Source organism: Ammospiza nelsoni, chromosome 2, assembly GCF_027579445.1.
Source record: "Ammospiza nelsoni isolate bAmmNel1 chromosome 2, bAmmNel1.pri, whole genome shotgun sequence".
Lineage (NCBI taxonomy): Eukaryota > Metazoa > Chordata > Aves > Passeriformes > Passerellidae > Ammospiza > Ammospiza nelsoni.
The window spans coordinates 118441841-118463415 of NC_080634.1; the positions used below are offsets into that span (position 1 = coordinate 118441841).

A 21575-nucleotide genomic window follows, 5' to 3' on the forward strand; every position below is an offset into this window, starting at 1 on the left:
CAAACAAACACCAAACCCCCACAAAAAATAACCCAAAATGTATCAACAGAACTGAACAAAATCCAGTCACAGAATTCAGTTCTGCAAAGGAAATATTAAAGGATACATTGAGAAATTTGGGTCTGTAAATATCCCTCTCAATGAAGGCCAAACTTTTGGAAACCAGCTGTGTTTTCACTTTCTGCCCTCTCAGGATGATCTGCATGGTTGGCTTCAGGTACAAAATACTGCAGTAAGCCTATAAAACAGATTCTGTTAAAATTAAAACATTTACACCCTCCAGCTTCCAAAAATAATCCCAATTTTAAAGACCCAACACGTACTCTTAGGGAGTAATCACTTTCTGGAACAATCTGGTCCATCCTCTCCTGTTTTTTGTAGCCTCTTTTGCCTGTTTCATCCAAGTCTTCTGGAATTCTGATGTCATATTTGTCCTTGTCAAAGTCAAATTCTGGTTTGTCATTTTTGTCTCTAAGAATGAAGATGGGAAAATGTATTAATTATAGGGGGGGGGAAAAGCAAATGCAAAAGGAGGTGTTGTGGTGGAGCCAGGAAAGAAGGAAAAAAGGGGAATTCCTCAGAGATTTGCTAAAATAAAAAATGGGAAGCTGGACTCAAATGTGTAAACTGCACACAGCTCGTTCCAGTTATTCCACACACAAAGAAATTCAAAATCTTTCTGTGTTTGCATACAATGAAAGAAAATATTAAATTAATGAGAGGTAAGAGACTGGATTTCCCTGAATTTCTAAGGTTCCAAATCCTTCTATGTTTGCACACACTGAAAGAAAATATTAAATTAATGAGAGGTAAGAGATTGGATTTCTCTTACTGAGGTTCCAGATGCTTCTGTGTTTGCAAACACTGGAAGAAAATGTGAGATTAATGACAGGTAAGAGACAGGGTTTATCTTTCTAAGATTCCAAATACTTCTGTGTTTGCAAACACTGAAAGAAAATGTGAAATTGGTGAGAGGTAAGAGACTGGATTTCTCTTACTTTCTAACATTCCAAATCCCTCTTTGTTTGTATACACTGAAAGAAAATATGAAATTAGTGAAAATTAAGAGACTGGATTTCTCGTACTTTGTAAGATTCCAAATCCTTCTGTGTTTGCACACATTGGAAGAAAATGTGAAATTAATGAGATGTAAGAGACTGGGTTTATCTTTCCAAAATTCCAAATTCTTCCATGTTTGCACACTGAAAGAAAATGTGGAATTAATGAGAGATAAAAGACTGGATTTCTCTTACTTTGTAAGATTCCAAATCCTTCTTTGGTTGTATAAACTGAAAGAAAATATTAAATTAATGAGTGGTAAGAGACTGGATTTCTCTTACTTTCTAACATTACAAATCCTTCTATATTTGCATGCACTGAAAGAAAATGTGAAATTGGTGAGAGGTAAAAGACTGGATTTCTCTTACTTTGTAAGATTCCAAATCCTTCTGTGTTTGTATACACTGAAAGAAAATATGAAATTAGTGACAGGTAAGGGACTGGATTTCTCTTACTTTCTAACGTTCCAGATGCTTCTATGTTTGCACACACTGAAAGAAAATATGAAATTAAAGAGATGTAAAAGACTGCATTTCTCTTACTTTCTGAGGTTCCAAATCCTTCTGTGTTTGCACACACTGAGAGAAAATGTGAAAAGTGAGAGGTAAGAGACTGGGTTTCTCTTACTTTCTAATGTTCCAAATCCTTCTGTATTTGTATAGACTGAAGGAAAATATGAGATTAATGAAAGGTAAGAGACTGGCTATCTCTTACTTTCTAAGATTCCAAATCCTTCTATGCTTGCAAACACTGAAAGAAAATGTGAAATTAATGAGAGGTAAGGGACTGGGTTTCTCTTGTTTTAAGATTCCAGATCCTTCTATGTTTTTTTCAGTGTGTGCAAAGAGTGAAATTATTGACAGGTAAGGGACTGGATTTCTCTTACTTTCTAAGATTCCAGACGCTTCTATGTTTGCACACACTGAAAGAAAATGTGAACTTGATGAGATGTAAGAGACTGAGTTTATCTTTCTAAAATTCGAAATTCTTCTATGTTTGCACACTGAAAGAAAATGTGAAATTAGTGGGGTGTGAAAGACTGGCTTTCTCTTACTTTCTAACATTCCAAATCCTTCTGTGTTTGCACACACTGAAAGAAAATGTGAAATTAAAGAGAGGAAAGGGACTGGGTTTCTCTTACTGAGGTTCCAGATGCTTCTGTGTTTGCAAACACTGAAAGAAAATATGAAATTAATGAGAGGTAAGAGACTGGATTTCTCTTGTTTTCTAAGATTCCAGATCCTTCTATGTTTTTTTCAGTGTGTGCAAAGAGTGAAATTATTGACAGGCAAGGGACTGGATTTCTCTTACTTTCTAAGATTGCAAAGCCTTTTATGTTTGCATACACTGAAAGAAAATGTGAAATTAAAGAGAGGCAAGGGACTGGGTTTCTCTTACTTTCTCAGGTTCCAAATCCTTCTATGTTTGCACACACTGGAAGAAAATATGAGATTAATGAAAGGTAAGAGACAGGGTTTCTTTTACTTTCTAAGATTCCAAATCCTTCTATGCTTGCAAATACTGAAAGAAAATATTAAATTAATGAGAGGTAAGGGACTGGATTTCTCTTGTTCTCTAAGATTCCAGATCCTTCTGTTTTTTTCAGTGTGTGCAAAGAGTGAAATTATTGACAGGTAAGGGACTGGATTTCTCTTACTTTCTAAGATTCCAGACACTTCTATGTTTGCACACACTGAAAGAAAATGTGAACTTGATGAGATGTAAGAGACTGAGTTTATCTTTCTAAAATTCGAAATTCTTCTATGTTTGCACACTGAAAGAAAATGTGAACTTAGTGGGGTGTGAAAGACTGGCTTTCTCTTACTTTCTAACATTCCAAATCCTTCTGTGTTTGCACACACTGAAAGAAAATGTGAAATTAAAGAGAGGAAAGGGACTGGGTTTCTCTTACTGATGTTCCAGATGCTTCTATGTTTGCAAACACTGAAAGAAAATGTGGAATTAGTGAGAGATAAAAGACTGGATTTCTCTTACTTTGTAAGATTCCAAATCCTTCTGTGTTTGTATACACTGAAAGAAAATATGAAATTAGTGCGAGGCAAGGGACTGGATTACTCTCAGTTTCTAAGATTGCAAAGCCTTTTATGTTTGCATACACTGAAAGAAAATGTGAAATTAAAGAGAGGCAAGGGACTGGGTTTCTCTTACTTTCTGAGGTTCCAAATCCTTCTATGTTTGCACACACTGGAAGAAAATATGAGATTAATGAAAGGTAAGAGACAGGGTTTCTTTTACTTTCTAAGATTCCAAATCCTTCTATGCTTGCAAATACTGAAAGAAAATATTAAATTAATGAGTTGTAAGAGACTGGATTTCTCTTGTTCTCTAAGATTCCAGATCCTTCTGTTTTTTTCAGTGTATGCAAAGAGTGAAATTAATGAGAGGTAAGGGACTGGATTTCTTTTACTTTCTAAGGTTCCAAATGCTTCTGTGTTTGCATACACTGAAAGAAAATGTGAAATTAGTGAGAGGTAAGGGACTGGATTTCTCTTACTTTCTAAGATTCCCAATCCTTTTTTGGTTGTATACACTGAAAGAAAATATGAAATTAGTGAGAGGTAAGGGACTGGATTTCTCCTACTGAGGTTCCAGATGCTTCCATGTTTGCACACACTGAAATAAAATATTAAACTAGTGAGATGTAAGAGACTGGATTTCTCTTACTTTGTAAGATTCAAAATCCTTCTGTGTTTGCACACACTGAGAGAAAATGTGAAATTAATGAGAGGTAAGGGACTGGGTTTCTCTTGTTTTGTAAGATTCCAGATCCTTCTATGTTTTTTTCAGTGTGTGCAAAGAGTGAAATTATTGACAGGTAAGGGACTGGATTTCTCTTACTTTCTAACGTTCCAGATGCTTCTATGTTTGCAAACACTGAAAGAAAATATAAAATTAAAGAGATGTAAAAGACTGCATTTCTCTTACTTTCTGAGGTTCCAAATCCTTCTGTGTTTGCACACACTGAGAGAAAATGTGAAAAGTGAGAGGTAAGAGACTGGGTTTCTCTTACTTTCTAACGTTCCAAATCCTTCTGTATTTGTATAGACTGAAGGAAAATATGAGATTAATGAAAGGTAAGAGACTGGCTATCTCTTACTTTCTAAGATTCCAAATCCTTCTATGCTTGCAAATACTGAAAGAAAATGTGAAATTAAAGAGATGTAAAGGACTGTGTTTCTCTTACTTTCTGAGGTTCCAAATCCTTCTGTGTTTGCACACACTGAGAGAAAATGTGAAAAGTGAGAGGTAAGAGACTGGGTTTCTCTTACTTTCTAACGTTCCAAATCCTTCTATGCTTGCAAATACTGAAAGAAAATGTGAAATTAAAGAGAGGTAAGGGACTGGGTTTCTCTTACTTTCTGAGGTTCCAGATGATGATCCTGGTGCCCTTCTTGCCAATGATGGCATCGAGCTCTGCCAGCAGCTTCTCCTCAGTGGAGAACAGGGAATGGGTGAGGATGGCCCTGAGGCTGTTCCTGCACTCTGCAGGGTCACTGAGCTGCCGTGGGCTGAGTCAAGGACAGGGACAGGGACAAGGACAGGGACAGGGGCAGAACTGCTGCAAATGGGGAAATGTCACACCCAGTGCCCAAACCCCACTGCACACCCCAGGGAAATGTCACACCCAGTGCCCAAATCCCAAATCCCACTGCACATCCAGGGAAATGTCACACCCAGTGCCCAAATCCCAAATCCCACTGCACATCCAGGGAAATGTCACACCCAGTGCCCAAATCCCACTGCACACCCCAGGGAAATGTCACACCCAGTGCCCAAATCCCAAATCCCACTGCACATCCAGGGAAATGTCACACTCACTGCCCAAATCCCACTGCACATCCAGGGAAATGTCACACTCAGTGCCCAAATCCCACTGCACATCCAGGGAAATGTCACACTCACTGCCCAAATCCCACTGCACATCCAGGGAAATGTCAGCACCCAGTGCCCAAATCCCACTGCACATCCCAGGGAAATGTCACACCCAGTGCCCAAATCCCACTGCACATCCCAGGGAAATGTCACACCCAGTGCCCAAATCCCAAATCCCACTGCACATCCAGGGCAATGTCACACCCAGTGCCCAAATCCCAAATCCCAAATCCCACTGCACATCCCAGGGAAATGTCACACCCAGTGCCCAAATCCCACTGCACACCCCAGGGAAATGTCACACCCAGTGCCCAAATCCCAAATCCCACTGCACATCCAGGGAAATGTCACACCCAGTGCCCAAATCCCACTGCACATTCAGGGAAATGTCAGCACTCACTGCCCAAATCCCAAATCCCAAATCCCAAATCCCACTGCACATCCAGGGAAATGTCACACCCAGTGCCCAAATCCCAAATCCCAAATCCCAAATCCCAAATCCCCTCAGAACTCCCGCAAGGCTCCGAGTTTGAAGCAATTACAGCAACCCCAGGATGTTCTGCTTTGTCACTCCTCTCCAAGGAGAAAATTTTGATATAAATATCCATACGTGTTTGAAAATGAAAAATTTTGATAGAATTTTTTGTATAAACTCATTTTTTATACAAATTATATCAAATTAAAAATTTTATGTAAATATTATAGTAAAAATTATTTATATTTGGAATTTTAATATAAACACCGATATATAAATTTGAAAATTTGATTCAAATTTTCATATAAATCCGTATAAATATTCACAGAAATTGTTATAAATTATATCAAATTTTAAATTGGATATAAAATAAAATTTAAAAATTGATATAAAATAAAATTTTAAAATTTATATAAATTTAAATTTTTTATATAAATTTAAAATTTTGATATAAACACTGATATATAAATTTGAAAATTTGATTCAAATTTTCATATAAATCCGTATAAATATTCACAGAAATTGTTATAAATTATATCAAATTTTAAATTTGATATAAAATTAAATTTAAAAATTGATATAAGTTTAAATTTTTTATATAAATTTGAAATTTTGGTATAAACACCAATATATAAATTTGAAAATTTGATATAAAATTATATTAAATATTGATATAAATTTGAAATTTTCATAGACACACTGATATATAAATTTTTAAATTGATATACATTTTCATATAAATTATATCAAATTTGAAAATTTGATATAAATTTGAAAATTGATATAAGTTTGAAAATTTGATATGAATTTCAAAATTTTTCTTATCTCCAAGGAGAAAATTGATATAAACATCCATGTATAAATTTGAAAATTGATGTAAGTTTTCATATAAATTCATGTTTAATATAAATTATATTAAATTTGAAAATTTGATATAAATTTGATAATTTTGTATAAATTGGATAATTTGATATGAATTTTCATATAAATTCTTGTTTGATATAAATTAAGTTTGAAATTTTGATAAAAACTTGAAATTTTGATATTATCATCCCTGTACAAGTAAATTTGAAAATTTGATATAAATTTGATAATTTTGTATAAATTAGATAATTTGATATGAATTTTCATATAAACACATGTTTGATATAAATTATATTAAGTTTGAAATTTTGATAAAAACTTGAAATTTTGATATGATCATCCCTGTCCAAATAAATTTGAAAATTTGATGATAATTTGATAATTTTGTATAAATTGGATAATTTGATATGAATTTTCATATAAATTCATAAGTTTGAAATTTTGATAAAAACTTGAAATTTTGATATTATCATCCCTGTCCAAATAAACTTGAAAATTTGATATAAATTTGATAATTTTGTATAAATCGGATAATTTTATATGAATTTTCATACAAATTCATGTTTGAGATAAATTAAGTTTGAAATGTTGATAAAAACTTGACATTTTGATATTATCATCCCTGTACAAATAAACTTGAAAATTTGATATAAATTTGATAATTTTGTATAAATTGGATAATTTGATATGAATTTTCATATAAATTCATGTTTGATATAAATTAAGTTTGAAATTTTGATATTATCATCCCTGTACAAATAAACTTGAAAATTTGATGATAATTTGATATTAATTTTCATATAAATTCATGTTTGATATAAATTAAGTTTGAAATTTTGATAAAAACTTGAAATTTTGATATTATCATCCCTGTCCAAATAAACTTGAAAATTTGATATGAATTCACTTTTTATATATGATGGCTGTCAAATTTGAAAATTCAATATAAATTTCCAAGCTTATCTCCTCTCTTCAGAGAAAACTTTGCCAATGATAGTGGAGCCCTGGAAAAAGTTAAAGACAGAATCTAAAATGTTGGGCTTTGTGCTTTCCCTGATCAACTGCACCTGCGTAAGCAGTGTGATAAATTATATAATTGTTTTATGTGATGGTTGTTTAGTAATTAAATGTAATTATTATATTATTATATATTATTAAATGTATTTATTATTATATAAATGTATATATATAAATGTAATTATTATATATAAATGTAATTATTATATTATTATTATATAACCATAAGAAGAATAATGAGAAACTATGCTGGAAATTCAGAGAGGGGCTAAATTTATGTATACAATAGAACAATGTAAGTTTAATAATTAACATGAAAGTTATGTAACGATAGAGTATTGAAGCCCCAAAACAGATAGCCCTCAAGAAATGATGAGTTAAAACATAGAATGTGAAGCATTTGAAGAAGGTATAGTATTAGGAAACACACAGAGCAATTAATTAGCTAAAGCATGGAACACAATGACAGGAAAGAGGGATAGAAAAAGCGATGGGATAACGATGTTCAGAGCCAACAATGTCGAACCAACCCTAAGAACTTTGCCAAGCCATAGAGACCAAGCCAAGTACACCGGGAATTGACCAAATTAGGAAAGAAGTTCAAAAGTTTAAAGAGGAAGACTCATCAGGAGATCCCAGCCCATGGTGAAGGCAACCGCAATGACCACCAAGAAGATCCTCAAAAGAAGTGTCCCCGCCCACGCTCCGCCTACGCCACGCCCCATATGAATATTCATGCAAAGATATGATTATGTATATGATCTGATGTAATCCTATATCCAAAACTGTATAAAAGCTTGCTTTTGTTACGGGAAACTCGGAAATCCACTTTGTGATTTCCCCGACGCGTCGCAATAAAATACCTCCTGCTTATTAGACTTCAGCTGAGTCTCTTAGGCAGTTATTTTCGCCTTTTGGGGCAAAATTCGGCATCAGTATAAAACACGATCATTTCGGATGTATGGTCGGAGTCAGATTTGGGTTGAACACACCCCGATTCCCAGAGCTCTTAATAAAAAGCACCGCATATAATCCCCCGTGATTATGTGTTTGTGAACGCTAACACCCGGGCTCGCAGGAAGGATATGCTGGTTGGTGAAGGTGACGATGGGCACCATGACGTGCTCGGCCTTGGTGACCTCCAGGAAGGTCTGGGACAGCAGCCCCACGCTCATGGTGTCGCCGTTCTTGGTGAAGACGATGGCGTCCTTGCCCAGGCGCATGGAGCCCGACTTGAAGCCGTTGCCGTAGAGCCCCACGGGCACGCGGCCGTTCATCACCGACTTCTCGCTGAAACCGAAGCTGCAATGGGAGAACACGGGAGGGTGAGGCCTCAGCTTGGAGCTTTTATGGTTTTCACATTCTGTGCTGCTTTAGGGTGTGTGTCTGAGCTTCAGATTATGGGGTGGTGAGCTCTGCGCACAGAGCAGGGACACAAAACAATTCCTGCTCCAGCTGGGTGTGACGGTGCTCACAGGGGTCATGTGTTGAGGGAAGAGATGGAGATCTGACTCCATGTTTCACAAGGCTTGATTTATTATTTTATGAGATATATTACATTAAAACTATACTAAAAGAATAGAAGAAAAAGTTCTCCTCACTCAGAAGGCTGGCTAAGCTAAGAATAGAAAAGAATGATAACAAAGGTTTGTGGCTCGGACAGAGAGCCGAGCTAGCTGTGCTGTGATTGGCCATTAATTATAAACATCCAAGATGGGCCAACCACAGATGCACCTGTTGCATTCCACAGCAGCAGATAACCATTGTTTACATTTTGTTCCTGAGGCCTCTCAGCTTCTCAGGAGGACAAAATCCTAAGGAAAGGATTTTTCATAAAAGTTGTCTGCTCCAGCTGGGCACCAAGGACAAATGATCCAAATCTCAGCCCAAGAGCACAAACCCCGTGGGCTGGAGAGAGAAAAACAAGCAGGGTGGGACTGTGTTCCAGACTGCAAGGCAAGATGGATTCTATCACCATCTGTATGGCAGCTGTCTTTTGTCAAGTGGGCAGTTTGCCTTATCTCATCCACAATCACTCCTCCCTCGGGAGGGGACATCTGCTGATAACAGCTATTGAATGTCCCTGCATGGCTGATAAGAACTGCAGCATCCCATTGGGAGATGGGAGCCCAGAGGGAGGAGCCAAGCATTGCTACCCAGATATAATCCAGAGGTTTTTGAGACACCAGCACGGCTTCTGCACTGGATTCCCCAGAGGAACAGCAGCTGCCTCTCCTTCCCCTGGATCTTCAGAGGAAGAACATCCTTCTCTACAGGACCCCTGCTCCAGCAGAACCACCCCTGACACTGCAGGAGGGCTGAGCCACAATTCCAATGGGGCTGCCAACACCCACAGGGTGTCAGGTTGGGTTCTGACTCTGGCACTGTTGTTTTGCTGTACTGCATTGGTTATTTTATCCTTTTGTTTTCCCCCTATTAAAGAACTGTTATTTCCTGCTCCCATATTTTTGCCTGAGAGCCCCTTAATTTAAAATTTATAGCAATTTGGAGGGCTGGGGAGGGTTTGCATTCTCCATTTCAGGGGAGGCTCCTGCCTTCCTTAGCAGACTCCTGGCTTTGCAAACTGAGACAGACTGCATAACCTAAAGCTGGAATTGGACAATGAACTGCAAGTGCAAATGGAGCAGTATTGGATTTGTGGGGTGCCCCATGGCAGGGAGGAATGATAAATCTGACTCCATGTTCTCAGAAGGCTAATTTAGTATTTTAAGATACTAGATTATATTAAAGAATACTACACTAAAGAACACAGGAAGGATATACTTACAGAAGGCTAAAAAGATAATAATGAAAACTCGTGACTCTCTCCAGTCCTGACACAGATTGACCATGATTGGTCAATAAGTGAAAACAATTGACATGAAAGCAATGAAACAATCACCTGTGGGTAAACAATCTCCAAACACATTCCACATGTGAGCACAGCACAGGAGAAGTGAATGAGAAAAGAATTTTTTTTCCTTTTTTCTCTGGGGCTTCTCAGCTTCCCAGGAGAAATCCTGGGCAAGGGGATTTTTTCCAGAAAATGACTGCCACAGAGCAGAACTGATAAAAGTGAGAGACCTTGTGACTGGTTGTCCATTTTGGGGCCATTTTGGTTCATCTTGGGTGCAGCCCTGGCTGGGCTCTGGTGCTGCCTGAGGTGCATCCATTGAGTTCTCCTAATAAATCCCTGCTTTATTCTTTAGCTCTGTCCAGCCTCTGCTCTGGGTCAGGTTCTCAAGGCATCAAGGGTGGGAAAAAATCCCTGCAAAACTTGAGGGTTCAAGAGATGCAAGTGCAGGACTGGCAAATTATTTAACCCAACCCTCTTGTTTTAGAAGTCAGGGATTCCTGAACAATTAAATCCTAAAATCACCTGGACAATGCTGCTAAAACCACACAGCAAAAACTCGGGGAAATCTACTTCCAGCTTTTAAGTGTGGAACAGAAATATCCATACTTAGAAATAAGTATGGAATTAAAAATTTGGAATTAGATGAAAAAGCATTTTTATGAGAATCTGGTAGTTATCCTTAATTCCACAATAAATACTAATAAAAGCCCCTAACCCTGTCTTTTTCCTCTCTCTGCTTCCTAGATAAAGTTTGATTCGCAAGTTTTCCATTTCTGTATCACACTTCCAGTAAAACTGCACATGGAATTTAGGATTTATTATGGTATCTAATGGAAAAAGAACAGTTTGAATTCAAGCTTGCTCAAATTTAAATCTACAGGCAGAGCAATTTTTACACTGAGAGAAATTGCACAGAAGCTTTTTGCTACTGTAGAAATAAGAGAAAAATCAGTTCCAACCCTAAAGATAAATAGACAACCATTTAAAAAATAGAAAATCCATAAATTTTTCTACAATACATTCTATATTATTAATATTCCAATGGGTTTGAGCTGAATATCCCTTTTTCTCTCATTCACTAACTTAAACAAAAACAAGTGTGTCTGTGCCCACAGTGACCAAAATCCCCTCTCAGACCCTCTCAGGGAGTGCTTTTTGTCTTTTAGCACTTGGATCTCACATATTTAATGCATATTATTGTTATTATTATTGTTATTATTATATTTGAATTCTCCTTATCTCAGATAATAATTATAATAATAATCATCACCATCATAATCTTAGGGGGTGCTTGATGCCTTTGTGCTTTTAGCACTTGGATCTCACATATTTAATGTACATACTATTATTATTATTATTATTATTATTATTATTATTATTATTATTATTAATAATAATAATAATAATAATAATAATAATAATATGTTGAATTCTCCTTATCTCAGATAATAATAATAATCATCAACATCATCATCTCAGGGAGTGCTTGGTGCTTTGTGCTTTTAGCAATTGGATCTCACATATTTCATGTATCAAATTATTATTATTATCATTATTACTCTTAATAATAAATAATAATAGTAAAAATATTTGAATTCTCATCTCCGACAATAGCAATAACAACAATAATAATAATAATAAAGATTATGATGATAGTAAAAATAAAATATTTGAATTCTGCTTATCTCCAGTAGTAGTAGTAGTAGTAATAATAACAGTAATAATAACAATAGTAATAGTAATAGTAATAGTATTAATAATAATAATAATAATAATAATAATAATAATAGTAATAAAAATATTTTAATTCTCCTTATCTCCACTAGCAGCCACTACAGAGAGTTTCCACAGCATAAAGGGAAGGCTGAGAGAAAGGATAAAAGGTAAATTATGAGGTAAAAGTAAATTATGAGGTAAAAGTAAATTATGAGGTGAAAGAAATGATGAGGTAAAAGTTCCCTGACAATGTTACAGGGAAGCTTCAGCAGCATCTGCCTGCCCTGGAGTCTCACGTGGACCTTTAGAACCTTCAGAAATGCTGAATTTATCAGCAAAGTCAGTGAATTATGGATGAGAAGCAGGAATCCAGTGAGCAATAGCAGAAGCAGAGGTGGGATTTATAGCAGGCAGGGTCAGGAGGTCCCACCTGAGCATTTTGTGCAGTTTCTCAGAGTTCATGCCGTTGCCGTTGTCGGTGAAGGTCAGGCAGATGTTGTCGTTGATGACGGTCTTGTCGATCCAGATCTGTTTGGCGCTCACATCTGGATCATAGGCGTTGTCTGAGGGCAAGGAGAGCAGGGTGGGACACCAGAAAACAAAAATTAACTGAGTGCAGACACATTTTAAAGCCAATCAGAGTGTTAGGATGGAACAGCTGCATCCAACCCAGGAGAACCTGACCCAAACCAACACAAAACATCCCAGATTATCAATGGCAGTGACACAAAGACCAAAGATGGAGCTGGAGGTGAGCAGCTCACACCAGAACAGAAAATGAAAGCAAGCCCAGGTTCCAGTTTCATTTCCTGCCTGCAGAGCAGCTGGTGCAATGTCTGCTTTCTCCCAGCCCTTACTGCAAAATGCTTCAGACTCAACTTTGTGTTTAGAGGATGTGAAAATCAAACATGACTAAAGAGAAACCAGAGCTCCACAGAGCCCTCCTGGCAGCAAAGCCAGGCCCACCTCAGCTGCCCCAACACCACTCGTGTCCATCTTTTACCCCATCCCCAGGGATCTGTCAGGGGGAGAAGGGTGGGGTGGGATGTGGTGGCACCTCTGCCTCACTGCCTGCTCTGCAGGTCCAGCTCAGGGACAGAAAACAGCTCAAGCCAATAAAGAATCACAGCTTGGTGACTGAAACCTTGGCAGGTTTCTTTCTATAAACTTTATGTCCAAATTGCATCACGGTGAAATATTTAATAAAATGTATTTCAGCATGACAAAATACAGACAGGTACAGCTGAAAGTTTTGAGTATTTGGAGTGTGAAAAGAGCTGAGATGATTGAACAGATTGGACTCCCAAAACAGCCAGGCCTTTCCACAGCCACAGGGCTCAGGTTTCCTCCTTTGGGACAGCTTTGGCCTCATCCAGCTGAAAAATCCCTGCTTGCTTCTGTTAGGGTAATTGTCTGGAGTGAGGGAAAAATGGAAAGGGGGGAAAGGGAAAAGGGGGAAAGGGAAAAGGGGGAAAGGGGGGAAAGGGAAAGGGGGGAAAGGGAAAGGGGGGAAAGGAGGGAAAGGAAAAGGGGGAAAGGAAAAGGAAAAGGGGGAAAGGAAGGAAAGGAAAAGGGGGAAAGGAAAAGGGGGGAAAGGAAAAGGAAAAGGGGGGAAAGGAAAAGGAAAAGGGGGGAAAGGAAGGAAAAGGAAAAGGGGGGAAAGGAAGGAAAAGGAAAAGGGGGGAAAGGAAGGAAAAGGAAAAGGGGGGAAAGAAAGGAAAAGGAAAAGGGGGGAAAGGAAAAGGAAAAGGGGGGAAAGGAAAAGGAAAAGGGGGGAAAGGAAAAGGAAAAGGGGGGAAAGGAAGGAAAAGGAAAAGGGGGGAAAGGAAGGAAAAGGAAAAGGGGGGAAAGGAAGGAAAAGGAAAAGTGGGGAAAGGAAAAGGAAAAGGGGGGAAAGGAAGGAAAGGAAAAGGGAGAAAGGAAAAGGAAAAGGGGGGAAAGGAAAAGGAAAAGGGGGAAAGGAAGGAAAGGAAAAGGGGGAAAGGAAAAGGGGGGAAAGGAAAAGGAAAAGGGGGAAAGGAAGGAAAAGGAAAAGGGGGGAAAGGAAGGAAAAGGAAAAGGGGGGAAAGGAAGGAAAAGGAAAAGGGGGGAAAGGAAGGAAAGGAAAAGGGAGAAAGGAAAAGGAAAAGGGGGGAAAGGAAAAGGGGGGAAAGGAAGGAAAGGAAAAGGGGGGAAAGGAAGGAAAGGAAAAGGGGGGAAAGGAAAAGGAAAAGGGGGGAAAGGAAAAGGAAAAGGGGGGAAAGGAGGGAAAGGAGGGAAAGGAAAAGGGGGGAAAGGAAAAGGGGGGAAAGGAAAAGGAAAAGGGGGGAAAGGAAGGAAAGGAAAAGGGGGGAAAGGAAAAGGAAAAGGGGGGAAAGGAAGGAAAAGGAAAAGGGGAGAAAGGAAAAGGAAAAGGGGGGAAAGGAGGGAAAGGAAAAGGAAAAGGGGGAAAAGGAAGGAAAAGGAAAAGGGGGGAAAGGAAGGAAAGGAAAAGGGGGGAAAGGAAAAGGAAAAGGGGGGAGAGGAAGGAAAGGAAAAGGGGGGAGAGGAAGGAAAGGAAAAGGGGAGGGAAATGTGTGACCAAGGGTTGCTCCCTCTGGCAGCAGCAGAGTGCTCAGTCAGCCTGGCTGGGCTCCCAGGCCACAGCTTTATTTTGAGGAAGCAGCTCCTCACTCCCTGCCTGTGGAAAAGAGGAACACTGGGGATGTCCAGGTGACTCCTGCTCACAATCACAGCCAGGATGATCAGCAGGAGCTAACAAACTGATGCACAAGCCCCAGGTAATGCAGGTAACAGGAGCAGAACAAAAAGCAAAACACTGAGCATGTTCAGCCAGGATTTTCCCCAAAAGGAAGGAAAAGGGTTTGAAACAAGAAACAAGAATTGTTCCAAGCTGTTGATCACCTACCTATGAGCTCTGCAATTGCACTGAAGGGCCAGGTGTGGCTGGTGGAGTTGGTGTGCAAGAACTTTGGGCACAGCTGCAATAAAGCACAAGCAGGGCATTAGTCTGGGCTCTCCAAGGCAGAAACCAGGCTGTTAAATACAGGAAATTTCATGAGGCTGGTTTGGACACCACCACCAAAAGGCTGTAACTGAACTGATTTCTGGGTTTTGGCAGGGAACATTAACACAGCTCTTGAAGAGAAATTCAGCACAGTTTCAGCATGTTCTGAGCATGGGCTGTCATCCTAACAACCCTTATCTTTATAAAAATATAAGGAACTATTGCTATCTAATGATGCCAAAGGTTACAGAAAACATCAAAGCCATGGTGCAAACCAGTAAGAGAAGCTCTCAGATGTTAAAAACTCCCATCTTAAACCAGAAGGATTCAAACCTCACATGAAGAGTGAGCAGCACCCAAAACCCTCTGTGGGGTCTTGTGCCCACAGCAACCAAAATCCCCTCTCAGGGGGTGCTTGATGCTTTCAGCACTTGGATCTCACACATTTCATGTACCCAAAGGCACAGAATTAGATGAAAATGTGCAAATACAGCACCTCCTTATGGGATGTAACTCAGAGATGTCAGTGCCAAAGGAATTGCCAAGCAGCCCCAGCCCAGGCTCACCCACATTCACTTCAACACTGGGAAACGCAGAACTAAAAATCCATGTGAGTTAAGGACCTGTCCAGGAAACATTTGGAAAAAATTTAAGTGCTGCAGCTGCTGGTTGTGTTTGCATTACCCCTGAGGAATCCACGGTTACACTCCCACAAAGCCTTTAACACAAACCCCTGCACAGATCTGCCCAAGCCCCCCTGCCCGACTCGTGGTGATGGCACAAAAAGCAGCAAAATGAACACAAACCACTGAAAACTGCCCTTGTACCACTGAGTTACACAAAACCCACAGCAAAATCCACATTACTGCACAGAGAAAATCTGAGCGAGATTATAAATACCGTGTGCATACCCACATTGCATTTTTACAGAGTTATTTGTTCACAAGCACTTTTAGCAAGGGATGAAGTGTAAATAAAACACAAGTGTAAATAAAAGTGCAAATAAAAGCAAGCAGCCACCTCAAAGCCCCAAGGTGAAAAGGAATGATGCTAAAAGCAAACTCTGAGCCACAAAGCAGGCACAGACAGGAAAATGCCACAAGGAGAGGCAGCAGCCCCGGCTCAGAGCAACAGAAGGTGCCAAGAGCTGTCACCTCGATTCTCAGGTCACAGCAGCACATGACACAATTCCTAGTGCAACCTAATCCCTGATTTCTCCATGGAGCACCAGAGGGAGCAGACAGCACCTTCCTCACTGCCATCTGTGCTGCAGAGCTCCAGGTTTGCAGAATCTGGTGCAGGGAGTCAGCCTAAGCCAGGGAGCTCCCAGCAAACACCTCCAAGAAATTCTGAATCCAAAAGAAAATTCCTCTGGGTATTAATGGAAACCTCACATGTGGGCAAAAGGATCTTGGGATTTCTCCCTCTGCTGTGCAGGAGCTCAGGGGATCCTCAGAGCCCTGGGTGATTCTGCAGCATCTGCTCCTGGGTTTTCTAAGCTTTGGGATCAAAATCCACCAGAAACAACTGGTGGGGCTTTTCCCACCTGAAATCCTTCCCTGGCAAAACAAAACCTCATTTACAAACCCCAACCCAGCACAGGGATGCACATTCAGGGATTTGGCATCTGCTCAGCTCCCTGCTGGAACAGTGAACAACTCCAGGCACACAGGAGGCTGCAAGTGCTGGATTCCCTGCTGGATTCATGGATTCATTCCTGGATTCATTCCTGGATTCCCTGCTGGATTCATGGCTGAATTCTCTGCTGGATTCATGGCTGGATTCCCTGCTGGATTCATGGATTCATTCCTGGATTCCCTGCTGGATTCATGGCTGAATTCTCTGCTGGATTCATTGCTGGATTCCCTGCTGGATTCATGGATTCATTCCTGGATTCCCTGCTGGATTCCCTGCTGGATTCATGGCTGAATTCTCTGCTGGATTCATGGCTGGATTCCCTGCTGGATTCATGGATTCATGGCTGAATTCTCTGCTGGATTCACTGCTGGATTCCCTGCTGCATTCATGGATTCATGGCTGAATTCTCTGCTGGATTCATGGCTGGATTAATGGATTCATGGCTGGATTCCCTGCTGGATTAATGGATTCATTCCTGGATTCCCTGCTGGATTCATGGATTCATTCTTGGATTCCCTGCTGGATTCATGGCTGGATTCTCTGCTGGATTCATTCCTGGATTCCCTGCTGGATTCATGGATTCATTCCTGGATTCCCTGCTGGATTCATGGATTCATTCCTGGATTCCCTGCTGGATTCATTCCTGGATTCCCTGCTGGATTCATGGATTCATTCCTGGATTCCCTGCTGGATTCATGGATTCATTCCTGGATTCTCTGCTGGATTCATTCCTGGATTCCCTGCTGGATTCATGGCTGGATTCCCTGCTGGATTCATGGATTCATTCTTGGATTCCCTGCTGGATTCATGGCTGGATTCCCTGCTGGATTCATGGATTCATTCCTGGATTCCCTGCTGGATTCATGGCTGGATTCCCTGCTGGACTCCCTGGAATCTCAGCAAGAGGGACTTGGCAGGAAGCCCTGACTGTGGTTTTGACAGAGGCATCAACTCACACTTGGGAATTTTATGGAATTCTTGAGGTTGGCAAAGCCCTGCCAGCCCATGCAGTGCCAGCTGTGCCCCATGGGCACCTTGTCCCCAGCCCAGAGCACTCAGTGCCACCTCCAGGGCACACCTGCAGGGATGGGCACTGCAAAGCTCCCTGGGAATCTCCTTCCAAGGCCTGAGCTCCCTTTCCATGGGCAAATTCCTTCTGAAAAGGCAGCAGCACCTCCCCTGGCCATCAGACAACACTCAGGAAGGACAGAAAGAACCTCAGTGTCACCCTCACCAATAAATGTCCTTTTTTGCCTGTGAACCAAACCATTCTGTGTGCACAGCAATCAAAGCTTGCCTGTGTAACACAACAACAGCTGCACTGCTGTGAACCAGTGGGAATTGTGAAAACAACATCTCAGGAATCCTGCTGGCATTCTGCAGATCAGTGCCTGGGGGAGGGCTGAGAAAGGCTGCAGTGGGCTGGGAACTGTCCCAGGGACAGGAGGGGCAAGGTGGGAACTGGAAGAGAAAGGCTGCAATGGGCTGGGAACTGTCACAAGGACAGGAGGGACAAGGTGGGAATGGAAGAGAAAGGCTGCAGTGGGCTGGGAACTGTCCCAGGGACAGGAGGGGCAAGGTGGGAACTGGAGGGGAAAGGCTGCAATGGCTCACAGGGCTGGGAACTGTCACATTTACAGCAAGGGCAAGGTGGGAACTGGAGCCAACCTCCCACCCCTCAGCAAAAGCTGAGCTGAGGGAATTCATGGGACAGAGCACACAGCACCCCCCGAGCACAGAACCCACACTGCCCTGGGCTGGGAGGGACCCTGAGCCCACCCTGAGCCCACCCTGAGCCCACCCTGAGCCCACCTGCCCAGGCAGGGACACCCCAGCAGGGCAGGGTGCCCCGAGCCCCTCCAGCCTGGCCTTGCTCGTGGAAACAAGGGCACAAAATCAGATTAAAGAGCAGCAGAACAGTGGTTTCAGGCCATCACTTTTGTAGTTTCCTGCAGAGCAACCCAGCAGTCAGCAACCACTCCCTAATTCCTGATGAACTCACCAGGAAATATTTCAGTCCGTTTGTCCTTACACTTCATTCATCAATGCACCGCTTTAATTAGCTCATAATTAATTGAGATTCAGTAAGAGCTGAACACTCACTTTGCCAATCCAGCTGTTTTGGTCACTCAGCCAAACATATTTCGTTATTAAGTGGGTTTTGTTTGGTAATTTCATTTTTCCTGTGCAGCTCAAACCTGAATATCTGAAACCTGTCCTGAGAGCAGCATCCCCTGCAGGTGTAACAGCAAATATTGGGGAATAAATCAGTTTATCTCTCAAAAATGACAGGCAGCTTTGGGAATTTCAGTTCCCACCCTTGCAGATCCCAAGGTGTGCACAAATCCCAAAGCCCTGCGGAGTTTGCCTCATCTCAGGAACTCACTGCTTGCAAATAATAAATTTTTGTTGTGTCACCTATGATCACTACAGTAATTCATTCATTTGAGTGAAAAATGCAGCTTGGTTTAGCCTGCACTTATTTAACAACTTCTTGGGAACAACTCCTCTGCCATTTCCATGGAATTGTTTAGGCTGGCACAGCCCTGCCAGCCCATGCAGTGCCAGCTGTGCCCCATGGGCACCTTGTGCCCAGCCCAGAGCACTCAGTGCCACCTCCAGGGGACACCTGCAGGGATGGGCACTGCAGAGCTCCCTGGGAATCTCCTCCCAAGCCCTGAGCACCTTTCCAGCCAGAAATTCCTCCTGAAATTTCTGCGCAATCCCAGGTCAGCCCTGTTCAATGAACCACATCAAGGACTGATCCAAATTAAAAACCACCCTTAAAATATTAACCTGGATCGCTTCCCTGAGCTGCTTCATTGTGCAGCTGGACAGAAATACTGCCAGAGCTGCAGCAGGAGACAAATTCCAGGCTGGGAATGAGTTCCCAGGCCCTCCCAGTGCCTCTGAATCCATGGGAATATTTTATATTCCCAAAGAACTGGGATTATCAGCTCTCCCCACCATTCTCTGCATCACAAAGCCTTTTACAAAACTGCATCAGCTGCTTCACCTGAGCAAAAAATAAATAAAAAAAAAGAGAAAAACCCTACAAAACCCACAGCTTTCACTGGAAAGTCACTGAATGCAAATTCTCAGCTGTGCCTGCGACAGGCAAAACCAAAGAGCAGCCTAAAAATAATTCAGAAAGTTCCCAAGTGCATCTTGTTTCGTTTGTACCTCTGAGAGTTCGGCCTGGCAAAGTGATTTCAACCTGAGAATTATTTTAAACTCTGAACTGCCACATACAAAGGCTGATTTTTGATATTTTTCCTCTCAAGACAACCAATAATACATCCAAAAAGTAATAATAAATACAAATCTTTATCTAAAAAACCAGAACAACCCTGCTGCAATAAAATATCACACAAAGCATGGGTTTCAAACACTTGCAAGAATTAAAGGCCTGACATCAAAATCTAAATGCAATTTTGGAACTTTGAGGAGATGATGTTTAGGGCTCATCTCTGGAATAATTCATTTTAGCAACTTTTATTTGGGTAATATAAATTCACATTAAGATAACAGAAATGGATGTTAGGGTATCATAAATCGATATTAGGTGATAAAATTGCAGCCAGAGGTTGGAATCAATGATCTGGGAGGTCTTTTCCATCCTAAATGATTCTGTAATTCCAGCACTCCTTAACACTTACTATTTGTCACTCAAATATTTCACAAGTTACTCATCAGAGCACTGTCCTAAAGGTGATGAGAACAGGTGAGATTTACAGGCATTGACTTGGGAAAAACTCTCCTATTTCCCCTAAAAAAGCAGCTTTAACTTCATTTCTATCAGCACAAACAACCGAACCGATCGCCACAACAGCTCAGCAACAGCACCGCGACTGAAAACCCAACCCAGCAGCCCCGAACTGCGCGAACACTCCTCGCTCTCAGCCGCAATTAGGGTTAAACTCTAATGAGGCCGCTCGCAATAAAAGTAGTTAAGATTTGGAGTTCCAAGTCGGCAATTAGAGGTCACGGCGCTCGCCAGAGGCGGGGAAATCCCGCCCCCAGCCCCGAGCCCACCCCCAGCCCTCAGCGTCCCCTCGGACAGCCCGGCCGGCCCCACAGAGGAGAATTTTGGCGGTTCAGAGCGGGGCTGAGGGCGGGGAGCCCCCGGCCCCACGGCCCCCACAGAGACACTCAGCGCTCCCCGCCCTCGCCGGGGGAGGCACCCCGGAGGTGCCCAAGGCCAGCCCGGACGGGCTCCGAGCAGCCTGGGACGGCGGGAGGTGTCCCTGGCCATGACAGCAGGCTGGAAGGAGCCGGTCCCCAGCGGGTCCTCCGGGTGCCGTGTCCCGGCCGGCCGCGGCCCCGCCGCCCGCCCGCACTCACCGCGCTCAGGCGGATCCCGCCCTGTGTTTTCGCCGCCATCTTCAGGCCGCGGCCCCGCGCGCGCTTCCGCCTCCCCGCGGCCTTGCGCGCTTCCGGGCCCGGGCGCGCGCACGCGGGGCGGGGCTCGGGGAGAGGCCACGCCCCCTCCTCTCGGTGGGCGGGGCCGGGGCGCTGAGGGCGCTGTGAGGGGATGGCGGCGGGGCGGAGTGAGGGGATGGGTTGGGTTGGGACAGGGCTGGGACGTCATCCTGAACAGCTGTGCCCGATCACCGCCTTGTCCCCAGCCCAGAGCACTCAGTGCTACCTCCAGGGATGGACACTCCAAACCCCCCTGAGCACCCTTTCCAGGAAAAAAAATTCCCAGTATCCACCCTGAGCCTGCCCTGGCCCAGCCTGAGGCCGCTCCCTCTGCTCCTGTCCCTGTTCCCTGGAGCAGAGCCCGACCCCCCCGGCTGTGCCCTCCTGGCAGGGACTTGTGCAGAGCCACGAGGGCCCCTGAGCCTCCTTTGCTCCAGCCTCAGCCCCTTCCAGCTCCTCAGGGATTCTGCAGCCCCTTCCCAGCTCCTCAGGGATTCTGCAGCCCCTTCCAGCTCCTCAGGGATTCTGCAGCCCCTTCCAGCTCCTCAGGGATTCTGCAGCCCCTTCCAGCTCCTCAGGGATTCTGCAGCCCCTTCCAGGTCTGTTCCCTGCCCTGGACACGCTCCAGCCCCTCCAGGGCTCTCCTG

General features: G+C 42.4%; 1 protein-coding gene across 1 annotated transcript in view; it reads right to left on the minus strand.

Annotated features, from left to right (window-relative positions):
* Nucleotides 1–20918, minus strand: part of MORC3 (MORC family CW-type zinc finger 3) — a 32249-nt gene extending 11331 nt beyond the window's left edge. Inside the window, exons 1-7 of the mRNA XM_059466023.1 lie at nucleotides 20851–20918; nucleotides 14770–14842; nucleotides 12313–12445; nucleotides 8397–8611; nucleotides 4437–4584; nucleotides 324–471; nucleotides 107–238 (exon numbers count right to left, since the gene is read on the minus strand). Coding sequence (XP_059322006.1) covers nucleotides 107–238; nucleotides 324–471; nucleotides 4437–4584; nucleotides 8397–8611; nucleotides 12313–12445; nucleotides 14770–14842; nucleotides 20851–20889 — 888 coding nt within the window. The 5' untranslated portion in view covers nucleotides 20890–20918. The remainder of the gene's footprint in view (nucleotides 1–106; nucleotides 239–323; nucleotides 472–4436; nucleotides 4585–8396; nucleotides 8612–12312; nucleotides 12446–14769; nucleotides 14843–20850) is intronic.
* Between the last annotated feature and the right edge of the window lie 657 nt (nucleotides 20919–21575).